At 43.4% G+C, this 22,239-nt stretch overlaps 2 protein-coding genes across 3 annotated transcripts; both read right to left on the reverse strand.

Moving 5' to 3' along the window:
• Positions 1 to 556: 556 nt before the first annotated feature.
• On the reverse strand, positions 557 to 13,187 carry LOC128757834 (zinc finger protein 385D-like). Of its 2 annotated transcripts, none has more exons than XM_053863407.1 (8): positions 13,058 to 13,187; positions 12,067 to 12,176; positions 7,468 to 7,566; positions 6,877 to 7,027; positions 5,716 to 5,940; positions 5,463 to 5,644; positions 3,741 to 3,842; positions 557 to 1,147 (listed from the first exon to the last, which is right to left on the reverse strand). In XM_053863407.1, the coding sequence occupies exons 1-8, from the start codon at positions 13,128 to 13,130 to the stop codon at positions 905 to 907; spliced, it is 1,185 nt and encodes a 394-aa protein (XP_053719382.1). In that variant the 5' UTR covers positions 13,131 to 13,187; the 3' UTR covers positions 557 to 904. The 2 variants fall into 2 exon arrangements, with proteins under 2 accessions (XP_053719382.1, XP_053719383.1); XM_053863408.1 differs by lacking the exon at positions 13,058 to 13,187 and adding an exon at positions 12,868 to 12,961 and having other exon boundaries at positions 558 to 1,147.
• Positions 13,188 to 18,139: 4,952 nt separating this feature from the next.
• LOC128757435 (ras-related protein Rab-25-like) lies at positions 18,140 to 22,019 on the reverse strand. Its single transcript, XM_053862731.1, has 5 exons — positions 21,774 to 22,019; positions 21,426 to 21,621; positions 21,159 to 21,352; positions 18,757 to 18,837; positions 18,140 to 18,680 (listed from the first exon to the last, which is right to left on the reverse strand). Exons 1-5 carry the CDS (start codon positions 21,808 to 21,810, stop codon positions 18,556 to 18,558), a joined length of 633 nt encoding a protein of 210 aa, XP_053718706.1. The 5' UTR covers positions 21,811 to 22,019; the 3' UTR covers positions 18,140 to 18,555.
• Positions 22,020 to 22,239: the final 220 nt, after the last annotated feature.

Genomic DNA, 22,239 nt, shown 5'->3' on the forward strand with positions numbered 1-22,239 from the left:
GACTGGTCTGCCTGAATGATATTTTAGCTTGCATTTTTCAGACTTCTGTGCCTTCCAGCCGTTAAAGTTTGGACAGATTTTACACCCATCTGGCTCACTGCTCTTGAAATAAAACCTCAGGGACATGAGTCCCAGCAGGCATTTGTAGCAATGATCACATTTTTTTTCTAGTGTGTCACGTTTTTAATCTTGTTTTGTCTCTAGTTGTTGGCACCCTTTTCTGATGTGTTCTGATATATATATATATATATATATATGTATATATATATATATATGGCAAATAGTGAAAGACATGAAAAAATAAGGATAAAAATATTTACATGCATGAACATAGGGAAAATGTTAAGTAAGTAAATATAAAGAGGATACAAGAGGATAGAAATTAATGTATGTCCAAATAATACAATGTCAATACATACATGAAAATTTGGAAACACTCAGTGAGTGTAGACACGCCTCCGACAGCATACAGCATTACAGCGCGAGCAGGCAAACGTAACCGTCGCCTACGCTGCCTCAGTGGGGTATCACAGTTCAGGAGCAGTGCTTGCGGATCAATACACTAAAGCCGTTCATAAAAGTGGGCTTTGTGAGTCAAATATCCCGGGGCACATTAGAGATGAATTCGTCTGAGTGCTGAATGGAACTTGGAGGACAGTTTGAGAATTCCTGACTCCTGTTGAGAGCAGACTAGGAGAAGGGCGAGAGATGGGAGGTGAGGGCCAAACACACCAAGGAGCTGTGAGAGAGAAAGCTAGAGGTATTATGCTTGGTCAGAATATAAAACAAAAGCCATTGAGAGTGTCATTAAAGACTCATGGATATTTTATTGAATACTTATTTAGACTGGCAAACAAGCAAGTGTCTCTCAGTCGAACCCACCGATGTGGAGACGGTGGGTCAGTCAGTAGTGGGGAAACAGAAGTGGAGTGTGTGTGGAGCACAGGCGTACAGGGGAAGGGTGGACAAGTGTTGGGGTGAGTGATGGAGCCTGGAGAAAGGCAGGGTTGGCGCTATAGGACGGCCGGCCTGGATAGTGGGACAGTGACACCATGGCTGCTGCAGCAGCGACTGAGAGTGGATGCTGGACGAAGCAGGCAGCCAAAGGTTTGCTCTGGTCCGGACTCTTGCTTGGAATTTGAAGAACCTGAAGACAATAAAATTCTCATTTTCTTTTGCTCAAAATAAATGGTGTTTTGACAAAACTATATAAAGTGTTTCTATGTTTGCTTTGTTCCAAAGTAGAAACTAACGCCTGCATGAACACAGTCTCAGCTTTCTTCCCTCTCTAAAGGACCCGATGCTTTGTCATCAGTTGCTGGCTCAACAGAGCAGCTGTCTGAGGGACTGTGAATGTAGTTTTGAAAAAATGCTGCAGCTGCTCTATAAGTGTTAATAATGGTGTACAACAGTGCACCAATACACTGAGGCAGCATGAAAGAACCTTTCTGAATGATGAAACATCACATAGAGAGTGAGGCTCTCAGCTGCTATAGGAAAAACTGACTCGCAAATCTCAAGCAGAGCACCATGTGAGATATTTAATCATGGCTGCCAAGGTTTTCCAACCCTGGCTAGCTGGGAAAAGAGGTTTCTGTTGAATGTGCCTCACTGGTCTATTCTGTCCAACTCAGTCATGCAACGATGAAAACGCAGTGACAGAAACAGAGTCACAGTAACGGACCAAAAAAAAAAACGGACCTAAATGTGACAATGTTTTAACAGGAAATATGAAGATATAAAGAAGCTCCTGGGATATTTGTATGAGGCTACATTCACCAATCTTATCTCACCTTCGCCAGAATGTACTGTAAGTGCTCTTCCTTATAGCAGTGTTTTTCAACCTGTTCTAAGCCACGGTACACTTTGATTATTGACAAAAATCTCGAGGCTCAAACCAACAGAACCTTGTCCAAAGTCCAATTGTGCTTCGTCGAATGTCCTGCAGAAAATCACTTTGCATTGTCTACACAAAGTGGTGGGCAATATGGCAGACATATATCATGATTATTCATTTATTTATTTTAAATAATTGTTTCAGTTCATCACTATCATTTTCACATGATTTTTTTCTAGTTTGTGGAATTTCCAGACAAATATTTAATCTTTAATATACTTGCTGCATCATAACAACAATAATCTCGTCACATTTTGGACTCCATTTAGCTGGTTCTACATTTAGTTTTTGGCCAACTTTTAAACCACAAAGCAAACTTTGATGAGTGTGAAGTTTTGAAGTGAGACTTCACGTTAGCTGTTAGCTTTGCGGCATAGACTGCCTTTGGCCTTGCAGGTGCGACAAGGAACAGTCTATCGTTCTGTCTTGAAAGTGTGTGTTGTCAAGTTAGATGCACATCAGGTTCTTTGCTGTGAGTGTATGTGGGAAGAGGAGCACCATGCGCAGCGCTAGTGCATCTGATGCACAAGCCAACGCATCAGCATAGACCTAGAGTGTATAGAAAGAATGCAACCAAATCCATTCTCCACACGTTGGTAGACGTTCTCATTTTTCATGATTTAATGTCATCATATGCCCACCTCTGTCTTCGGACAAATGAGGTGAAACTGGATCGTTTCCCACGGCAGACCTGACAGTCTCTCACTGTACACCAGTTGACACTGCCTTAAAGGATAAACTGTTTCAGTTTTTCTCTCATGCTTTTATTTTGTTATTGGTGCCCCTGGCCAGTTCGTGTTGCCAGATGGTTGCTTCGCATCCTAACGGTAAACTCCTTCGACTCTCGTTTCTCTCGCCCTCCTGTTACCTAAATTCTGTGCATGCCTGACGTTTTTCTCAGCTGCCTCCTGAGGTACTCTCGTTCCTCCAACAAGTCATGACATAAACTTGTATTTACTCCCCCATTCTTCATTAAATCTCCCACATTTCAACTCAACACAAATGGTTGACATTTGCTGTGTAATCCCCACAGTGTGTTGAACACTCAAACAAAAGAACTGTCCATATCTCAGGTCGCAGAAGCAGCTTGCAATCTGGAAGTCTACTTCCACATGTATTTCAAGTATATAAACTCAGTATGCACTCATAGGTCACAGAGGAACCAGAATGTCTTTAGTTTGGTTCAAGGGGAGGTTTTCAAATTGGTATATCATTTTATTTTATGCGAATCACCTCTAGTGGGCCACATAAAATGACCTGAAGGGCCAGATTTGACTCCCAGGCCGTGAGTTTGACACATGATTTGGAGGGATCAATTAACCTCGACATACAGTTGGACAGTGGGGGCAAAGGACCCAAACACAAGGACAAAGAACCAAGGTTCACAACAGAGAGAAGCCTTTAAAGAAGCTGGGTTTGAATACTCAACAGTCTCACTGTCAGGAGATAAAATCTATGACAAGAAATAACACAAATCTATGCACTACCTCACTGACTTTCTTGGCTTTGTCAGGCACTATGATCTTATCAGACTTTCAATTTGCATTTCGGGTTGAGTGTGATGTCAAGGAGTCACACTGGCTAGGATTTTTGTAAATGCTAATGTTACAGGTGAGAATATTGTGTTTAAAAAAAAATTAAAAAGTAAAAAAAAAACCATCCAATACAAGTTATGTTAAATCGTAATCTCAAATTGGAACTATTTTGTTGGCATAGATGTTAAATTCAAAACTTCAGGTGTCTACTATTTGCACTGTTATCAATTGATATCATGGAAACATCTAAGATTGAGGTTAGTATGTTGCTCCACTTTCTCTTCTCACTCCTCTCCAAGGTCACTCACTTGTGTGAGACTCTGTTGGCGTTGTGGCGTGCTGTAGTGGCTGAATTTGGGCTTGGCTGGTTTTCCTGCCGCTCTGTCCTTGTGCCTCCGGCTGCTGATGTGCTGGAGGATGAAAACGGAAAAATAAAGTCCCCAATTATTTTTTACAGATCAAGATTTCAGATATTTTCACCGTCATTTTCAGGTGTGGAATGAAGATTTGGGATCTAAAGAAGCAGGCGACAGATGGCCTCGCTGGCACATTATCAGTGATTCACTGCTTAATAAACATGAGCACCTGTTTAAAGTGAACTTTTTATCTGCAGCTCAAACACAAGGCTCTCATCGCCTGCTCACAGAATATCGGGGAGTGTGTTGAGATGTTCAATAAGTCAAGTGGCTTTTCATTCTGAGTGGAGTGGCCGTGTCAGTGTTGCAAGCCACGTAACCTTCACGGCAGTTGGTCATTTAAATTTCTGTGTGGGTGGAGGAACAAGTAAATCAGACGCTGGATGACTCATTTTCTTTCCTTCAGGTTTCAACAGGAATATCGGCTCAAGACGGAGCGACTCATGACTGAATTTTGATGGCTTTTCCAATTCTAAAAGATGAACCAGGTCTGAGAAGATGGACAGCAAGACAATGCCAGCGACTATTGAGTGACGCAACATAACCTCTCCACTGAGCGAGCGCAACCACGAGCGACATGTCTTATTCACGTACGGAGCCCGGTGTCACTTATCAAGGTAATATCCACTGAAAAATAGATGAAACGCAAAGTTCTGTTCGTGCAGACCAAGAGGTCAATGCGAAATATGAGACTATTCATATTTGAGCAGCAGAATTTGATGTTCCAACTGCTGTGCTGTGAAATATATTATCAAGTCATACCTGCTGTTTTCACGCTATTTCATCAAGATTTTGATCACACATACAATATTTAGTGCTTTTTATGTTTTCTAAAGTCACATTAATGAAAATACTGCTTATGACCAATACTGTTTGTTTTGTGTGAATGGGTCATTTTTGTCACATGGGCAATCGTCATACCAGCCAGAGTCTCAGTTTTCTCTCCGTTTTTTCAGGACAAGGAGCAAACAAGGTGTTACATTTTATTTTTGAGACCATGATTTCTTTCACTGATAAGTGTTTGCGAACTGTTTGAGTTAATTGCGAGTGAACACCCATTATATAGCTGTCGCCCTTGGAGATCGCTGCAACAATCGGAACGCCTTTTTCGCCTTCCTTTGTGAGATCGAAGCAAGGTCATTGGTGACAGAGAGACATTATTATAACTGATATGACTTGCTTTAGCTGCAAAATGATCGAGGCTTGTTCATGACCATCATGGGCACAATGTCTTGGCGCAGCCAGAGTGCATGTATCTCGTATCTTGACTGACTATTTTCCACCTAATCCCCTCTCTTACCAATGGTTATGAGCTTTGAGCAGAGAAAAACTTGTGGATAGGAGACAAAATGACTTTTTCACGCAGTCTCTACACACACCAAGCTGTTGTTGTTGTTATATTATTATGAGAGGCAGTAGTAGTATTAGTTGTGGTAATAATAATCCTATAACTATTTTTTGGTGGGTATTGTTTGCAAATATGCATCAACCTTTTAACCATAATTTACCATAATAATTTGTGTCCATGTTTGCCAGCTTAATTTTCTCATACCCAGCTCTTTGTGGGCAAATCCATTTTAGACTGAAGTATATAGAATAATGCAACCAACCCACCTGTTTGAGCTGAGTCTCCGAGTTGACGTGAACATCACAGATTTCACAATGGAATGTTTTATTCTGGAGGCCAGTTGATGGTTCGGATGAGGCCGCCAGCTTTGCTTTGACCCCTGACCTGGGAAAAGACTTGATGGCGCCGTCCCCGCTCATGGCCTCCAGCATGGTTTTATGCTTGGAACCTAAAAAACATCAAATGAACGAGACAGTCCGAGAAAATAATCTGAAACAAAAATGTCAGTATTTTCCTTACCGCTGTTGTGAGCCTGGAGCTGTGAGGCTGAGTTGACCGAGACTTTACAGAGGGAACAGTACAGGAGTCGAAGGGCTTTTTCTTTCTCCGACTCTTCTGCAGGCACCGCCACATCTCCATCTTTCTCCGCCAATCCTGCTGTGCATTCTGAAGACGGCTTCACAGCATCCGTCTGAGTTTTTGATTCTCCCTGCTTCTCTGTCAGGTGTTCTAGCTCTTGACTCTCTGGAAAAAAGGGCATAGAGCACATTACTCAGGATGACACCCACAAAGTCACAGGCAGCACCTACAAATCCCAGGTGTGATCTGGGTTTGTATCCCGTACCTCCACCAATGAGACGTGTTTGCCATCCCTTATGATCTAAAAACTCTTCATCACATTTAATATTTGGACAAAGCTCAGCAAGAAATGGACTAAACTAAGCGGCTGGGAAGCTAATAAAACAGCTTCTGGCTCAACGCTGGACTGTAAAGTCGGTAATTCGTCAATATACTGAGCAGCAATAAAGGGAGGACATAAAAACAACGCTGTAAGTGAAGACTTGGAGTTTTCATTTTCTGATGTTTGTTCAAGATTCGCTTAAAAACGATCTGTTGAAGTTGCAATGAAGGCTCAGCCAATTGAAGCTCTGTTTAATCTGACCAACAATCTCTCTGCTCTCAGATGTGGACAACAGGTCTCTTTTCTACTGCTGTCCTCCATGGAGGTTCACTCTGCTAATAACAATGATTTTGCTTCGTGCTGGTGTTGACAACTGTGCTGTTTGTGCCACTGATTCCTGCTCTGCTCGACAGACGAAGCCATTTGCTCGAGAGGTCTGCAAACATGTTGTTTGTTCTTCATCCGCTCTGACAATTCAACAGGTGAAATAGGAACCACGGGACTCCAGTGTGTTTTGGAGCAGCTACTCCAGGCTCAGAATATTCAGATGTATTTTGATCTGAGGGAGCTAATGAATGAGCCGGGTGAATGAAGACATGAAGAAGCTGAAGATAATGTGCAACCTTTAATCTGAGCACAGTGAAGCCCAGTGGGTGGCTCTTCACTTCAAAGAGTCGGAGCCGTGACTGTGAAAAGACCTGTGCGCTGCTGTAAGCGATGTAGACAGACAGACGGACACGCACACACACACACACACACACGCCTGCAGCAGCACATACCTCCTGTTGTTGTGTCAGAGCTGGAAGCCGACGAGAAGATCTGCAATGTCGTTTCCTTGACAACCGGTTCAGAGGTCTTGGAATCGGGAGACTCTGATGCGCTCAGACTTTTGGGATATTTGGGTCCTCGATGATATGAGGAGACCTGATGCTGTTCAAAAAAGACAAATAATAGTCATGAAATAAAAACTGCGTTTGACCAGAGGGACTTGAATCAACCGCATCTTTTATCATTTTCAATCTGTCCGTCTGTCTGTCTGTAAAATAGCTTGAAAACAGAACACATTTCAATGAAATTTTCAGGACATGATGATAATGGAGCAAGGAACAAGTCATTTAATTTGTTTCTGTTCCTGATCTCCAACTTAACTCTATGATGTCTCACACACATATTGATATTCCCCTTGATTTTGTCATTTTACAGCACATGTGTGATCCAGGGCATGAAGCAAAGTGTACCAGAAAATAACTTTGATCTGCCCATAGACTTCCATTCATTTTCTTCTCGATCTTTGGGACCATGGACCGACCAGAAGACGAAGACACAGGCTCCCTATAGCAGTGCACGCAAGGACTGAAGGCTCCACTCACCTCAAGGTCACACCCAAGTTCACAGACTCCACAGGAGCTAGACTTTCTCTTCAGCGTTGATCTGATGCCCAGTCGTCGCCACATGAGAGCCTTATGGATCTGCATGGAACACAGCAGAGTGAGATGGGGATCATCACCTGTTCAGCTCGCCACTGTAGATTTTCAAGTCAGAGTCAGGATTTCTCTTGGTTCTCTCTGGGTAACCAAATTAGCTAGTTCCAATGGATTCACATTGCACCCTAAATGGTCACTTCCCGTCTCTCCAAATTGAATTACGTGGCATGAAAAAAGTTGGAATGCTAGCCATTAGAATTAATTTAATTGTGACCCAAAAATAGACGATTTGGAAAAGCACTCTTGGAAGGCTTAAGAAAATAAATTCATGAAGGAGAGAGAGAAAAAAAAAAAGCTAGATGATAACAACAACAAACATGGAGGAACCCCTACACAATGGGCAGGGTTTTCACTTCTCTGAATGTACTTGAAATTTGTTTAAAATTTAAATTCTTATACAAATATTTACAAGACATTAAAAGAGCTTTAGTTTAAATAAGGTGATATAAAAACTTGAATATAGCCACCATGTGATTTATTGTGCTATTGTCAAACAGATACAAAATAAACAATATTTTGTTGTTTAAATGTATGTATGAATGTATATATCCATCATTTGATTCAGTAATACACCAAATTCATTCAGATTGAAAAATGTGGCTTCTTGTGGCAAATGTATGTATTGCGAAGCGTTGATGGGAGAAATAAAAGCACAAAGTATTTTCATGGGAATATACACTATCCAGAGCTGCATTGTAGTCTGCTGCTTTGCCTTTCAGATGGCAGATCAGAAGTGTGTGTTGGTGCGTGCATGTGTGTGTCCTGGCTCATTTTCTTTGATGGTCTCTCCAGGCAGCTGCAGTGGAATGTATCTCAGTCCTCATTGGCTTCTTATCTCCTTCCAGCTGTTTGCAAGATTAGCCTCCACATTACAGCCAGCCGTTAGTGAAGACTGCGAGCTCTCTCCTTTATCGCAGTCGTGGTTTGAAAAAGGGGGGGAAAGCCCTTGCTTGCGTCTCCACGTTTCACCTTTCAACACATTTTCCCTCCCACATCTGCTCCAGCTGAACCCCACGAGGTTTCTCTTCATCTATGTATCAAAGTCACCTCGCCGTCTCCCTGTGGACCGACTGTCCTGCCCTTCTCTTCTCCGACAGTCTCTCCGAGCACACGGATCTGCGCTTGTCAGGAAACTTTTCTGTACTTTCTCCACGTAGCACTGTGCTTCAGTTTGCTCTGCATCTCCATGTAGGCATCTTTTATATGCTTTTGTTTTCTCCTGGCCCCCAGTCACAGGTGAGGAGGGGATGTGTCAGTCCACAACATGCTTCTTCAGTGAGTCCACACAGGCAACTTGAAAAAGCACTTCAAGAAGATTAAGAGCGAAACATCAAAATCTATGTCTATTGACATAATGACCACCATTAAAATATTATCCCAAATGAATGTAGCTCCTGAGCAGCTTTGGGTGGAATCATCACAAAATCGCAACTAGCAGTGTCGCAGCATTTCAACAAGCCCAGCTGCAAATCAGACGCCTGATGTAGTTACCACTCTACACAAGCACATGTAACTGCAATCTGAACAATGTTTGTGAGCGTGTTTTCATCTAAATTTGCAGTAAATAGAGACTGAACCCCCCCTTTTGGCTGGCTCAGATTCGGAAGAGGAATATTCACACTCTGGTGAAGCGTCTCACTGGTACAGCATGACAGAGCGTGATGCTGCTTCTGTGCATAGTGACAGTCCACAGGGAGCACATACTGGAGATGGTGCTTTACGTGCAGTGGGAATGTCTGGGGAAAAAAAACGGGGATAAAATGGGGATATAGAGGCAGTCGCTGTAGAAGGTGTGGTAGAAAACACACAGAGAATGGTAGAGGAAGAAGGAAAGGTCCATGTTCACTGTCCTTCCATAAATGATAGTGATAATCTCCAACCAGTTACCTGTTGGATGAGTCACACCTAAGACTCTTCTATTTTACAGTACGCCATCATCTCCAGCCAGAGGTTAATCACCTCTGTCAAGCTACAGCCTTTGAAATGATGAATGACATCTTTCTGCTTCTTGAAAAACACCATGAACTAACAACATCCTTTTCGCAACCGGAGATCAGCTAGCTTCTCTGTTAGACCTCATGACACGCACAAGCTTTGACCTGCTTCTCAACTCCGACTATAGGGCCACCTTGTTCGATGTTCTTTTGCAAAGCTTCTAAGACCATATGCATCATGTGTCTTTAATGATTTTGGAGACAGATTCCAGCATAAAACACTGCTTTGTTTAAGGTGATGCAGAAATCCAGAGATGCTCCGATGACATCATGACCCCCTCCTAAGGGCAGGTGTCAGCAGAGGCTGGCTGAAGGTTTGATCCTGCGTACAGCACAGTAGGTGTGGTTGGAGGGAACCAAATTTCGGTTCCCTCAAAATGAAACATTTTCAATGGACTAATGCACAAGTGGCTTATCGTGTTGCAAAGGTTCCACTCTCTCTGTGTCTCTAATGACTTGGTTCAGATCTTTGACAACTGATCTGACCACAACAGATCATCTGTTGATCCCGAGATAAACTTTCTGCTGATACTGAGTAATAGGTAGCCTTCATGAAGGTGAGCGCACATTTTCGTCCTCAAAGACACGGTTCAGTTTTGGTGGTCTACGTTGGAATTTTGAAGTCTAAGAGACAAACTGAAGGAAAAACAATGGACCAAAAAATGAATTGTATATTCATTCATATCAATCCATTTGGCTTCACTGAAGGCTCAAAGGATGTGACCTTTGCTCCTCTTGGGTGGTCAGGAATGTTTGGAGTGTGATGACTAGCTGTTGCCTTGCCAGTACGTTTGTATTGCTATCCATGTGGGGACATTGTGAGGTTTCTCATTGCCGTAACCCTTTCCCCAGCCTCTCCCTAACCACCCAAAACACATGGCTCATCTTAACCAGGACACTGAACCAAACTGAAACCTAATTATCACCTTGTGATTTTGAAGTCTTCATCCTCAAATTGAGGTTTGGACTTGTGGGCACCGACAAAAGATCCCCACGAAGACACAAGGTCCCCACAAGGATGGTGTTTCGTCAAAAAATGGTCCCCACGAGGCAGTATAAACAAGCCCGCACACACACACACACACACACACGCTCACACGCACACACCTGGCTGCAGCGAGTAATTGCCACAACACAGGGTGAAGTAAAACGGACTGCTACCTGGAGCGCAACATCTCCATCATTTATTATGACGAATGTTCCCGAGAGCGGCAGCGACTCACACAGTTGTCAGACAAAGCGGCGGGGTGCGTTTTAGCGGCTCCTGATTAGGTTTGCGTGTCTCACCCCGCTCCTGGTTGTTCTTCGTTTGACATTCATTCAAAAATCGTTTCCACAATGTAACCACGACAACAAGCGTTTTGAAGTTTCCGGAGAGTTTGCAGCGTGTCGAAGAATAAAGCGTCAGATGGAGGCCAAAAACAAATGGCACACAACAGCACACTCTTAAGTAGAGCTGGTGAGCTGTGTGCCCACTTATCCAACACCCACCAGTTCACATCAGACCTGAGAAGACTTGCTGTTCGCCTTCTGAAGGCATCACTTCACCACTCCAGCCTCCCCTTTTCTGTGGAAAGTAAGGTTCAAATAAACTACTGAGTTTTCATGATTGCAAATGTGAATGCAAATGTGTCTCTCAATCGGATATTGACTCTATCCTCCTACAATTTTTATAGACTCTGCTATTTAGAAAAAAAATGAAATAAAATTATGTTAAATATGTGTATTTTCATATCGTCTCATTGCATTTATTTTGTCCTATTTTATTTTATTTATTTATTTATTTATTTGAAGACATTATTTATTGTGATATTTATATGTTTACATATATGCTGGTCTTTCAAGAACATGATCTTTTTCATAATGTATTTTACTAACATTATATTTCTGTTTTAAAAAGTTGATGAAACAACATCACATGCCTCCTGAGGATCTTTTTCCTGTCAGATACAATGTGACATTTGTCTTTAATTTAGTATGTTTTTTCTCCCACGAAGGTGACTCAGTCACTGCAGTCTTAACGCTGTTGTGTGCGGGAACGCTACTGACACCTGCTGTACAATTCAGCTCATTGCTGAATATAAACGTTTGCATTTGAATATAAACAAATATTTAAAAAATGTATGTAGGTCAATAATATTGGTTTAAATGACAGTGGGGAGAGAGCTGCCTGGCAGAGGTCTGCGCTCTCACATTAAACACGGCAGATAAATGATCCTGCACTGGTCCTGTCCATCTCATAACCAAATTCCAGCTACTAGTGTGCTGTATGCAGATGATGTAGGGAAGTGAGGAGAGAATAGAATAGAGATTGACCCCATTGACACCATGGTCACACACGCTGACAAAAGTCTTCCTTTCTCAAATGTGTCCTCAATGGTGCAAATATCTCAGGTATTTGTACTCCAGAAGAAAGTCATCAGTTTCGACTCGAAAAAAGAGATCAAACATCAGGGGTAGTGGTGTTACCATGACGATTGCCAGTACTTACGTCAGTGAATTCAGGCCGCACGTAAGGGACGAGGACGTTCAGGTTGGAGTCCAGCGAGACTTCTGATGAGGGACCAGCCGGAGGTGGCGTAGAACTGGGACACACACTGCCTGGAGGTAACACGTCAAGGACGGGGGGGTTAATAGAATCCATGTTGTCCTCTGTGGGCATTTTCACAACACCAGGAACCTGCTCATTATAGACTGTTTTATCGATATATATGAGTGATATTTAATTGCATTCAGAACAAAGAACAAAAAGCAATATATTGAAAAGTTATAAATCCAGATTGCATTAAAAAATGACAAATGCATTTCTTTATTTTGAATAAAGGAATGCATGAGCTTCATGATTATTATTGTCATTATTGTTATGCGTTCATTTACAGAATATTCCCACAGAAATACAAAGCCGTATGAAAGAAAAGGTGAGAAAAGCATTGACATCAAACACAGTTCAGTCATGAGCAATTTTACGACGTGAAGGATCAGCAAAAAAGAAAAGAAATTCTAGGAAAACACAATAATAATAATGAATATCAGGTGGCTGAAAACTAATAGGAATACAAAAAGAACTGCATCTTAAATCGGAAACAGAGTAATGTGCATGTCAGATCATTCCCATGATTATTCCTCTTCCTCTCAATCTAGAATCACACTACATCTTGGTAGAGATCAGTGAAAGTACCATGTTATTACCAGTCACTTCAGAAGTAGTGAAAGAACTTCCACTTGAACAGCTCACAAGTGATCGTGACTCGTCTGACATTTTGCTCTGTAACTGACACACTGTGGAGCTGACCTGAGTCAGAGTGGACGACTGCTGTTATCAGAATCTCCACACGCCCATCCGCTCCGTCTAGAACTCTGATTTCCTTCTATCAGCAAGCATCACTTCAGGAAGAAACACATTCCCAAGCTGAAAGAGGCTGAAACTTTGATCCCATCATCATAGCAACAAGTGACACCTCACTGGTTTGATGCTCACCTACCTCTCAAAACATGGACGCAGGTCCTCTGGTGCGCTTGTTTGCCGTCAGAATAGAGTGTGTGGCTCACATCCATGCGAGATGCTGCTTTCTCTTGCAGGCTCCTCTGCTCTTCTTCCCATCTGGATTCCCTCCTCCTGACCACCCACCTCTCCCTCCTTCTCCTCCCCGCTCCGCTCCCTCCTCCTACGACTCTGAACTGCATCGCCTCAAATCTGGTACAAATTTAGTAAATAACCCTGAAGAGAGCAGCAGCAGCAGTGCACACGCTCCTCTAAAACTGACTTGCTGTTTCTGTTCTCTTGATAAATCTGATCCGATATTTAGCCATGAGATCATGACCAACTGAGCGTTACACATTTGAGGTGAAGACTGCTCCTCGAAATGTCAGCAGGAAAGTCACAGGTTTGACCCAGCTTGAGGCAACTGTAAGGAGTTTATATGGCAGACCAGTTTACTCCCACAGTCCAAATGGACTAGCAGAGGATTCTGTGACCCCTGATGGACCAGCAACCTGTTCAGGGTTTCTTATGTCTCTAACTCTAAACAGATGAGTTCCGTTACAATCCCAAACTATTGCTCAAATATCTTTAAAAAATAAAATAAAATTTGTGGAAACAAAGCATAATTTATTAAAAACAAATAAATAAACAATAGTTAAGCAGACAATAGGATAGTACATCGAGTACAGGGGGATGTGTCTAAGTGAGAGAGGAAATATTACATATGTACCTGCAGTCAGGACCATCTAATCTGAGACCAAGACTGAGGCCATAGTTCTCAACTTCAACTAGCTTTACGTCCCGTTGTAGTAGCCAAATTAACTGACATAGTTGAGACCTAGTGTTTAGCAAACCCGACAAAATGAAACCGCTATTCAAACATCAATGACGTCATTGTTGTCGACTGAGTCAAAAGATAAGATTGGGCCCAAGAGCCACAAACAATCCAGTGGATCAGTCAGGACCACGAGCTAACATGGGCCAAAGCCAGCCTGCAATCAGAAAATACACAGACCGACACCGAATTTCAGCAAAATCCCTCCCACCACTCATACTAGAATCCCATATTGCACTGCAACAGTTATCACCATTTGCATTATAATGGTCAATTCTGTGTTTCCTGCTAAGACATGGTTAGTTTCATGTAACTCAGTTAATGTCTAGGAACAGGTTTAGATTTAGAGTGAAATATCTGAGACAGCAGTGTCATTGTTATAGTAACAGTGTTGAAATCCTGACTTTGTTTAGTTAACCTTCAGGAGGAAAAAACTCTGTATCGTGGAAACTTGCTCAGCTTGACAGAAAACATGCTCAGGGCAGAGTAAAGACTTTGAGACCATAATAGAGTCCAGTGTGTCATGCATCAAGTCATCATGTGATGTTTGTCAGTCACACTGCTGACGCTGGGACGGCCAGTGAGAGCAGGGGAGGCTACCATTCAAAGGCCTGACGCCCATTAAGTCATTCACCGTGTTCGCAGACTTGAATGTTTCCTCTGAGAAAGAGCAGAGGCCGCTCTGGGTCTGGTGTGGGACGATTAGTGTCAGCACCCATGAGGAGAGGCGTAACACGGCATCCAGAGACATTTAACCTTCAGAAGCGAGAGCAAAGTTGCCTCTATCTTCATGGCTGAGTCTAAAGCTCCAGCTGTCACGAACTGGACTCGGCACCGAAGCTTTTTACTCAAATATCTTCAATCACTTTTCTCTCTGCTGCAGCCAGTCAGGTGTCTGTTCACTGTTCAGTATGAGACCTGCAGGAAAACAAAGCGGTCGCCATGGCAACTGGATCATCAAGCAATATGTTAAACAAACCATTGTTGAGGCTCTTGGGTTGTTGTTGTTTTTTCATGCCAGATATAGATCTGATGACCTGAACCGGACCTGGAGCGCAGAAACAGAGGAACTGAACACAGAGTTTGTCATAATGAAACATCCCCACTGCCTTTTGCCAGAAATCAGTGAAAGGACAGTATGTACACGCTCAAACCATTGTGGTGGTTTTGGCCAGAGTCAAATGGTTTGGTCGCCATAACAACATCATTGTGGCTCTCGGCAAGCAGTGATTTCAATTGTTTTCTTGATCAACCTTGCTTGTGTAGGAAAATCACTGGTTCTGCTCCAAAAATGACTATTGCTATAAATGAGTGAGCTGTACTGCCACTATGTCTGTGTGTGTCTTTAATCCAGTTATGATTCTTGTTTATATGATGACCTAACAGCCAAACTAAATCTCAATTTTCTGGGAACATTTCGGCAAGGATCAACTTTAGAAGTGAGTATGTGACAATGGCAACTGACTCGTAGTGTCAAAACATGAACATTTTGTTCTTGTCTGACATGTATTCCGGGCAGGCCAGGATCGAACTAAACTTTGGCCTGGATAATATCATTTTGGGTTAAAAAAAAAAAAAAAAAACACATTTGCCCTCAATATGAAAAGTACGGAGCCCTGGAAGTGACATGCATGTGTTTATTTTTTGGGATGTGACGTGCATGACTCTATTTTTTTTTAGCCAGAGATAACAAACTGTTATCTCGTGATAATTTTTATCTCAAGAAACGATAATTTCCTGTAACCACTTTGTCTCCCATGGCTTTGTAACGGTTCGTCAACGTTGTCATTCACTGTCTGCAAGTCAGAATATTGCCGACGGCAAAGTCTGTGCGCTTTCAACACTCTGATCAAGTGCCTTCACCTCAAAATAATACCACATGTGGCAGGCATGACTTTATTTTTTTTATCCCGAGATAACAGTTATCTCGAGATACATTATCTCGAGATAACTGTTATCTCGGGATAAAAAAAATAAAGTCATGCATGTTGCTTCCAGGGACACATAATACATATAGCTTAGCCACATATGGTATTATTTTGTGTTCAAAGCGCACAGACTTGCAGACAGTGACTGACAACGGTGGCGAACAGTTATGTAGCCATGGGAGACATAGTGGTTCCAGGAGGACGTATACAAAATGCTTTGCCAGAGAGGCAGCTACGCATGCGCTGACATTTACAATTGTATCTTGAGATAAAGATTATCTCAAGATAACTGTTATCTTCAGATATGCATTATCATGAGATAAAAATGATCTCAAGATTTTTATCTCGTGATAATGCGTATCTCGGGCAAAAAAAAAATAAAGTCATGCATGTCACATCCCAAAAAAATAAACACATGCATGTCACTTGCAGGACTCCGTAGAAAAGAGCGCCTTTCTTCTTCAATTCTTAGGAAAAGACTCTCCCATCTATCCAGGTGTATTTTGGTATTATTGCAAAATACACCAACCATCCATTTACTAAAAAAAAAGTCTAAGTGCAATCCCCTGACTTTGTTTGGAGCTAAAGTAACCACATAAGCGCCGCTGAGAATAATGCTGCTACTTGTCAGACATTAGTGAAATCCGCCAATTCCGTGTGTGTATAAAGACACAGCAAGTAAATGAGTAAATAAAACTTCCAGGACTAAAGAACAGCGCAGGCTGATGGTAATAAATAACCTTGTTCTCCTCGGCTCCGTGTCATGCTCCAATGACAACATGAAAACAAGGCTGAATAGACAACAAACCAGAATAAGAATTTTACTCATAGTTTTCACAACAGTTGCCCATTTTTCTGGCTTGAGCTCCTGCCCCTCAAAATGCCTGGGCCATCTACATGGTAACGCACATGTACTGCAGCAAAGGTTTCCACACTCATTCCAGAGGAGCAGGAGCAACATGAGGCAACAATCTTGCCACACTCTCCACTGTCTCTATTTAAAGACAGCAAACGTCCATTTGCAAAAAAAAAAAAAAAAAAAAAAAAAAAAAAGTCATCACTTTGCTGACTCTCTCACGCGAGAGTCAAACCAGTTTCCAAGGCAACACTGACATGCACTTGATAGTGACTCCACGACACCGAACAATGCAGATGTGATGAGAAGATTACAGCTGACTGAAATGTGCACTCCGGCTGGTGAATCCAATACCGCCCCCTGCAGGAGAAGAGTTGGAACACATCGTGAAACTGGACGAGTTGATCGTGTGAAACAGGACCTTCGAAGCGCTCACATCGCTCCACCTTCTTATTTGATGCAGACCCTTGTATACTGTCACCTGAGTTGCGTGTCATGTTGGTCAGTGATGTGCTAAGTCAGACGGTGCGAGACCAGGGGCTTGAACATCTGGTGAAATGTCTTGCAAATCAGATGTCGGACTCTCTGTTCACTGACTTGCTGTTTATGTCTTTTTAAATCTGGTAATATGCTTTCTTGTTGTTGTCCTCTGTGTTTGTTTTTTGAAGGTACAACTAAGCCATTTTTCCCCGCGCTGCCCTCAGGGTTGAAACAGTTGGCGTTTTCATTTTCTGACGCAAATAAATAATAAAAGCGTGAAATACATGAACAGAGGGTTTGAAAACCTCTTCAATGTAGGACGGTTAAATTCAGTAGGTGGCGCCGTGGTGAGATGATTTTAGTTCTGGCGCCAAAAGTCACGTGTCGGAGCGTGATGTAATTATATTTTAATTACATAGTGCTCGGATCTGATTAGATTAATAGTCTATTGAAACTGTACACAACACTTTGTTCACAAGAAAAAAAGAACAAGCTGTTACATAGCTGCCAATTTATAAAATATGCCCCACTTGCTTGGAGATCTTTGAAAAGGTGAGGCAGCGGTGTGTTAGCTTGCGTTCAGCCACAAAGAGATCACATTGTATAGCTGGAGCTAGCGAGTGCGAGCACTGACTCCAAAGTTATAAGGGCCACAGGTGTAAAATGTGGGTGTGTCCTGACATCAAACCCGGCGGTCAAGATTGGATTTTTCGAAACGTTAAACGTCAAAGTTAATTTCAAGTGAAGCATGTGGCGCCACTTTCTACTTCAAGCCAAGCACACACCAAAAGTGTGGAAGAAAGTAGCATTGAATCCTTCATTGGGGACACGTCCCACAAGCGGACACATGGTGTCCGATGCTTTGGGATTAAAGAAGCAAGACATGGCAGTGGATCATGCTAAGGATGGCGCTGTTGAGTCGGGTGTTTGTTGGAATTCTGTCTCACTGTTCATTGGTGAATCAGAGTGAACAAACAACACTTGAAAAACAACATTATTTAGTCAATGTGAATTTCAGTTCTTTAAAAACGGAGCGCATCTTCAACACACACTGTGGAACAAGGCTTTTAAAAATCCAAAACAAATAAAAATGCTTCTTGACATTTGGGTTCAACCCAAAAACAAACTGAGGAAGTCTGAAACTGACTCTAAATCATGTCAATAAATAGCAGGATCTCTTCTCCTTAATTCGCATCTGAAGTTTCTTTGTGTCAGACAATGCTTACAACAATATGTTCCGTCATTATTATTAAGTAGCACAGTAGTTATCGATACAGGAGAAAACGTTGAAGAGGGAATTTAGGCAGCCAATCGAAAAAGACTAAAAGCGAAGGCCGTTCCAAATCCACACTGTGGTTTGTGTTTCAACATGGCTTGATTCTGTGGACAGCAGTCTGTTACTAGCTTTTGCAGCAGCCTCGCCGCCCGGCCTGCGCCTCGCTGGCGGGTCCATTGGGACTGGACAGCGTGACGGCGCTGATGGAGCCCCGGGTGACTTCTCTGCTGGCCACTTTCCTGTGGATCTCTGAGGAGAACCAGAGAGGAGTTTCAGGAAAACCCAGGGAGAACGTCACGCTCAGAATGAGGAAGGCGGTTTGTACCTGTGAGAACTTCATTGAAAGCTTCTTCAACATTGGTGGAGTCCATCGCTGAGGTCTCCATGAACATTAGATTGTTTTTCTCTGCAAGAAAGAAGAGATAAGTCAAAAATAATGTGGAAAACAAATCAACTAAGCAGCAGTGCAGGTTATTGTTCACTTGTTTGTGGAGGCTTAGCTCCAATTGTGGATAAAGCAGATGCTTAAAGAAACTCAGAGGAGGGCTGCTGAGGACCACCAGGAGACACCCTGAGGGGGAGCAGATGCTGGGGAGAATGGAGCCGGTCAGTTTGTCATCACCGCTCGTGAGGAAAGAAACTTGATGCGGCCTCAAAAAAAAGACAGAAAAGGGTGAGCAGCTGAAAACAGAGCTGTCAAACCCTGCTCTTTCTCACCCTCCAGCTCAGGCATGTGAAAGCAAAGACATGTGTGGAATATCCACCCTGTGGTTGCACCACGTGCCATGATCAGATTAGGTCTAGTATTGATGGGCTTGTGAACAGCTCTCCCACCACTCAGTACAAGCGCTGTACTACAGCAGTTACAGCTCAGTCACTGCGAGACAAGTCAGCCTCACCCGTCTGCTCCTTCTCACCCGCCACACCTCGAGCACATCCATGAACCCAGTGACCATCTCCCTGAGACTTTCAATTTAACACGCACGTCTCTCAGGCCTGCGCCCCGAGAAAGCAGCTTTTCTAGTTCAGAACTCGGAAATAATGTACATTTTTAATGTTACTTCTACAAGGTTACATTACCTGCTTTAATGTTATCTTTGCTCAGAAACATTGCGAGGGTGTGTCTCCGGCCGTCACAATGAAAAGCCATAGTAAAATGTTCACTGCTTTCATGCAACACAAAGCACCAACAAGAGGAGTTGTCGAGGGAGTGTGCGATTGGCATGCAGCCTCTCCAGCGGCTCTCTGTCTGGGAACCCAACGCTCGGCTCTAATGCTGCCGCCAGAATGTTGTAGTGAAAGAGCACGTGGAGTAGGAACCGTCTGAAGGACACATGTTGCTGAATTAAAAAAAAAATAATAATAATGCTGGAGTCTTGTAATTGAAGTCTGATTCAGCACCTGCATGTTGGCGGTCACGGTTTTCAGCAGAACACAAAAGAGAAGCTCACCAGTTTTATTTATTTTGTGCAACCGCTACTGGGTCAGTGAACGCCTCATGAAGTATTTAGGTCAGCTGAGGCTTGCACAGTTTTGACAGAGCCTATGTCTGGGTGGAATCTGGAACCAGAGGTGAGTGATGTGTTTATTTTTTGACCTCTCACTTTTGAAACATGTTTACCCATTGTGTGTGATGTTTATCGGTGTGTTTTAAATGACTGACCCTCACTTGTAAAAGGGCTGACAGTTTGGAGAGGTATTGACTCAAGAGTGGCCACTGGTCGTTCGCTGACTCTCACCTTGTCACCTGGCAAAGATGCCGCCGCTGTTTCTAAGCTGCTGGTGTTTACTTCTGACCAAAGCCTGTTCAGCTAACTAAAGGACAAGAAGCACTAAAGCATATTGCAATGTGCGATTTAGAGATTTGTTTCAGGCGTCACAAACATGACAAACATCTGTGAGATTTCCTACTGGACCCAGAAGGCATCTGGGTGGGGAACATGGGGCTAACCTGAAGCCAGAACAGATGAGTGTATAGAAGCCGATGTTTGGGAGTAAGAGCTTGAGCCACAAGATGAATAGAATGGTAGCGGATAGGGGGCGCTCTGATTCAACATGACTTCATCATTTCACGATACAGTTATGGCAATGGCTAAGGAGCAGAAAGTTGCTAGTTGAAACCCCAGTGTGGAGCCCTCAGCAAGACGCTACTGTACTCTGCATGTATGTTTGTGAGGGCCGGGATTCAGAGTTGATGTGAGGGAGGTAATGGTGGGAAGCTATGTCGCGTCTCTTTCACACGACAGTGAAAGCAGGACATTGAGTTCACATCACTAGACTGACTCACACCTGTAATCACTGTTGAGGTGAAAAGATCAAGTTAAGGGTACAATCACTCGAAACTGGTTTCCTTTCGCTGCAGGCTCACGACTCCAGGTTCAAGAGCAGCCGCTGCTTCTGTGTAGACCTTGATGTGGAGAGAATGAGGGGCTCCCGCTCCGTCTTGTGTGTTTCAGTTGAGAAGGAAAGGTGGACTTGTTTCAAATGAAAAAGGCAGGACCTCTGAGAGAAGCAGGTGTCTAAGTCATCGCCTGAGGGCTACGTTGTTTTCTGTGGCCAGTAAATGCCTCAAATTCATATGTCGGCCATATAAATTTAAATGTGGCTCTGGTGAAGGAATGAAGAGGGAATGTTTCACGAGAGATGTGAAGTCTCTTGTATGTGTTCAGAGGAAGGAGCCGGCTTTGTTTTTGTTAAGGGTCGGAAGTAAGCTCCATGAGCACTGACCTGCAAAGTCCTTGGCCTCCTCAGTGGGCACGGTTCGAATGCTCTCCAGGTCAGTCTTGTTCCCCACCAGCATGACTACCATGTGGGGGTCAGCGTGGTCATACAGCTCCTTCAGCCAGCGCTCCGCGCTCTCGTAGGTTGGTTGTTTGGTGATGTCGTACACCAGCAGGGCTCCCACTGCTCCCCTGTAATACCTGCAGGGATGACATTGAAAGTTTGGTGACACCACACAAGCGTGTGTGTGTTTGTGTGTGCGTGTGCACCCACGCCGAGGTGATGGCCCGGTAACGCTCCAGTCCTGCTGTGTCCCAGATCTGCGCCTTGATGATGTAGTTGTCCAGCTGAATGGTGCGGGTGCTGAACTCCACGCCGATGGTGGTGCGACTGTCATGATTGAACTCGTTTTTGGTGAACCGGGCAAGAAGGTTGCTCTTCCCAACTCCAGACTCTCCTATCAAAACCACTGAAACAGGAAGGAGAAGCCGGCTCTGTCATCCACGACACATTCCAAACAGACGAGTGGAGTCAACAGAGGAAATCTCTTACAAGGTAAACAGCACCGGGTCACAATGGAAGCCGCAGATTCTCAGTCGTACACGGTCTCTGTTCACTCACCTTTGAAGACAAAGTTGTATGACTCATCAGACCCCATGCTGTGTGGCGTGAGTCACTCTCCTGAAGCCACCTTGGACAGCCAAACTACACTGATGAGACTCCGCACAGCACTCCGGCTCTCTCCCAGTCAAAATGGAAAACAGGTTCCACTGCACCCACCCGCTTCCTTCTTCAGCAGTGGACAGAGCTCGCTGGCTGGAGTCATGCGTCCTGCCAATCCCTAATCAGCTGACACGCGACGGAGGGGGAGGAGAGCAGGTGTAACAGGTAGAACCACTGACAGGTAGTCACCTCGAACAGGCTCCGCCCTCAAACGTTTCCCTTCCACCTCACCCAGCAGGTGTAAATACAAGCAGGCTCCAATTGGACGGTTCATTTCAGGAATGTTTGTAGACTATTGATGCATTTGTAACTGTTCAAAGGGAACTTAAGACTTTCAAAGAGAGACTTTTTTGTTTAAGTTTCA

Source organism: Synchiropus splendidus, chromosome 4 (assembly GCF_027744825.2).
Source record: "Synchiropus splendidus isolate RoL2022-P1 chromosome 4, RoL_Sspl_1.0, whole genome shotgun sequence".
NCBI classification, from domain to species: domain Eukaryota; kingdom Metazoa; phylum Chordata; class Actinopteri; order Syngnathiformes; family Callionymidae; genus Synchiropus; species Synchiropus splendidus.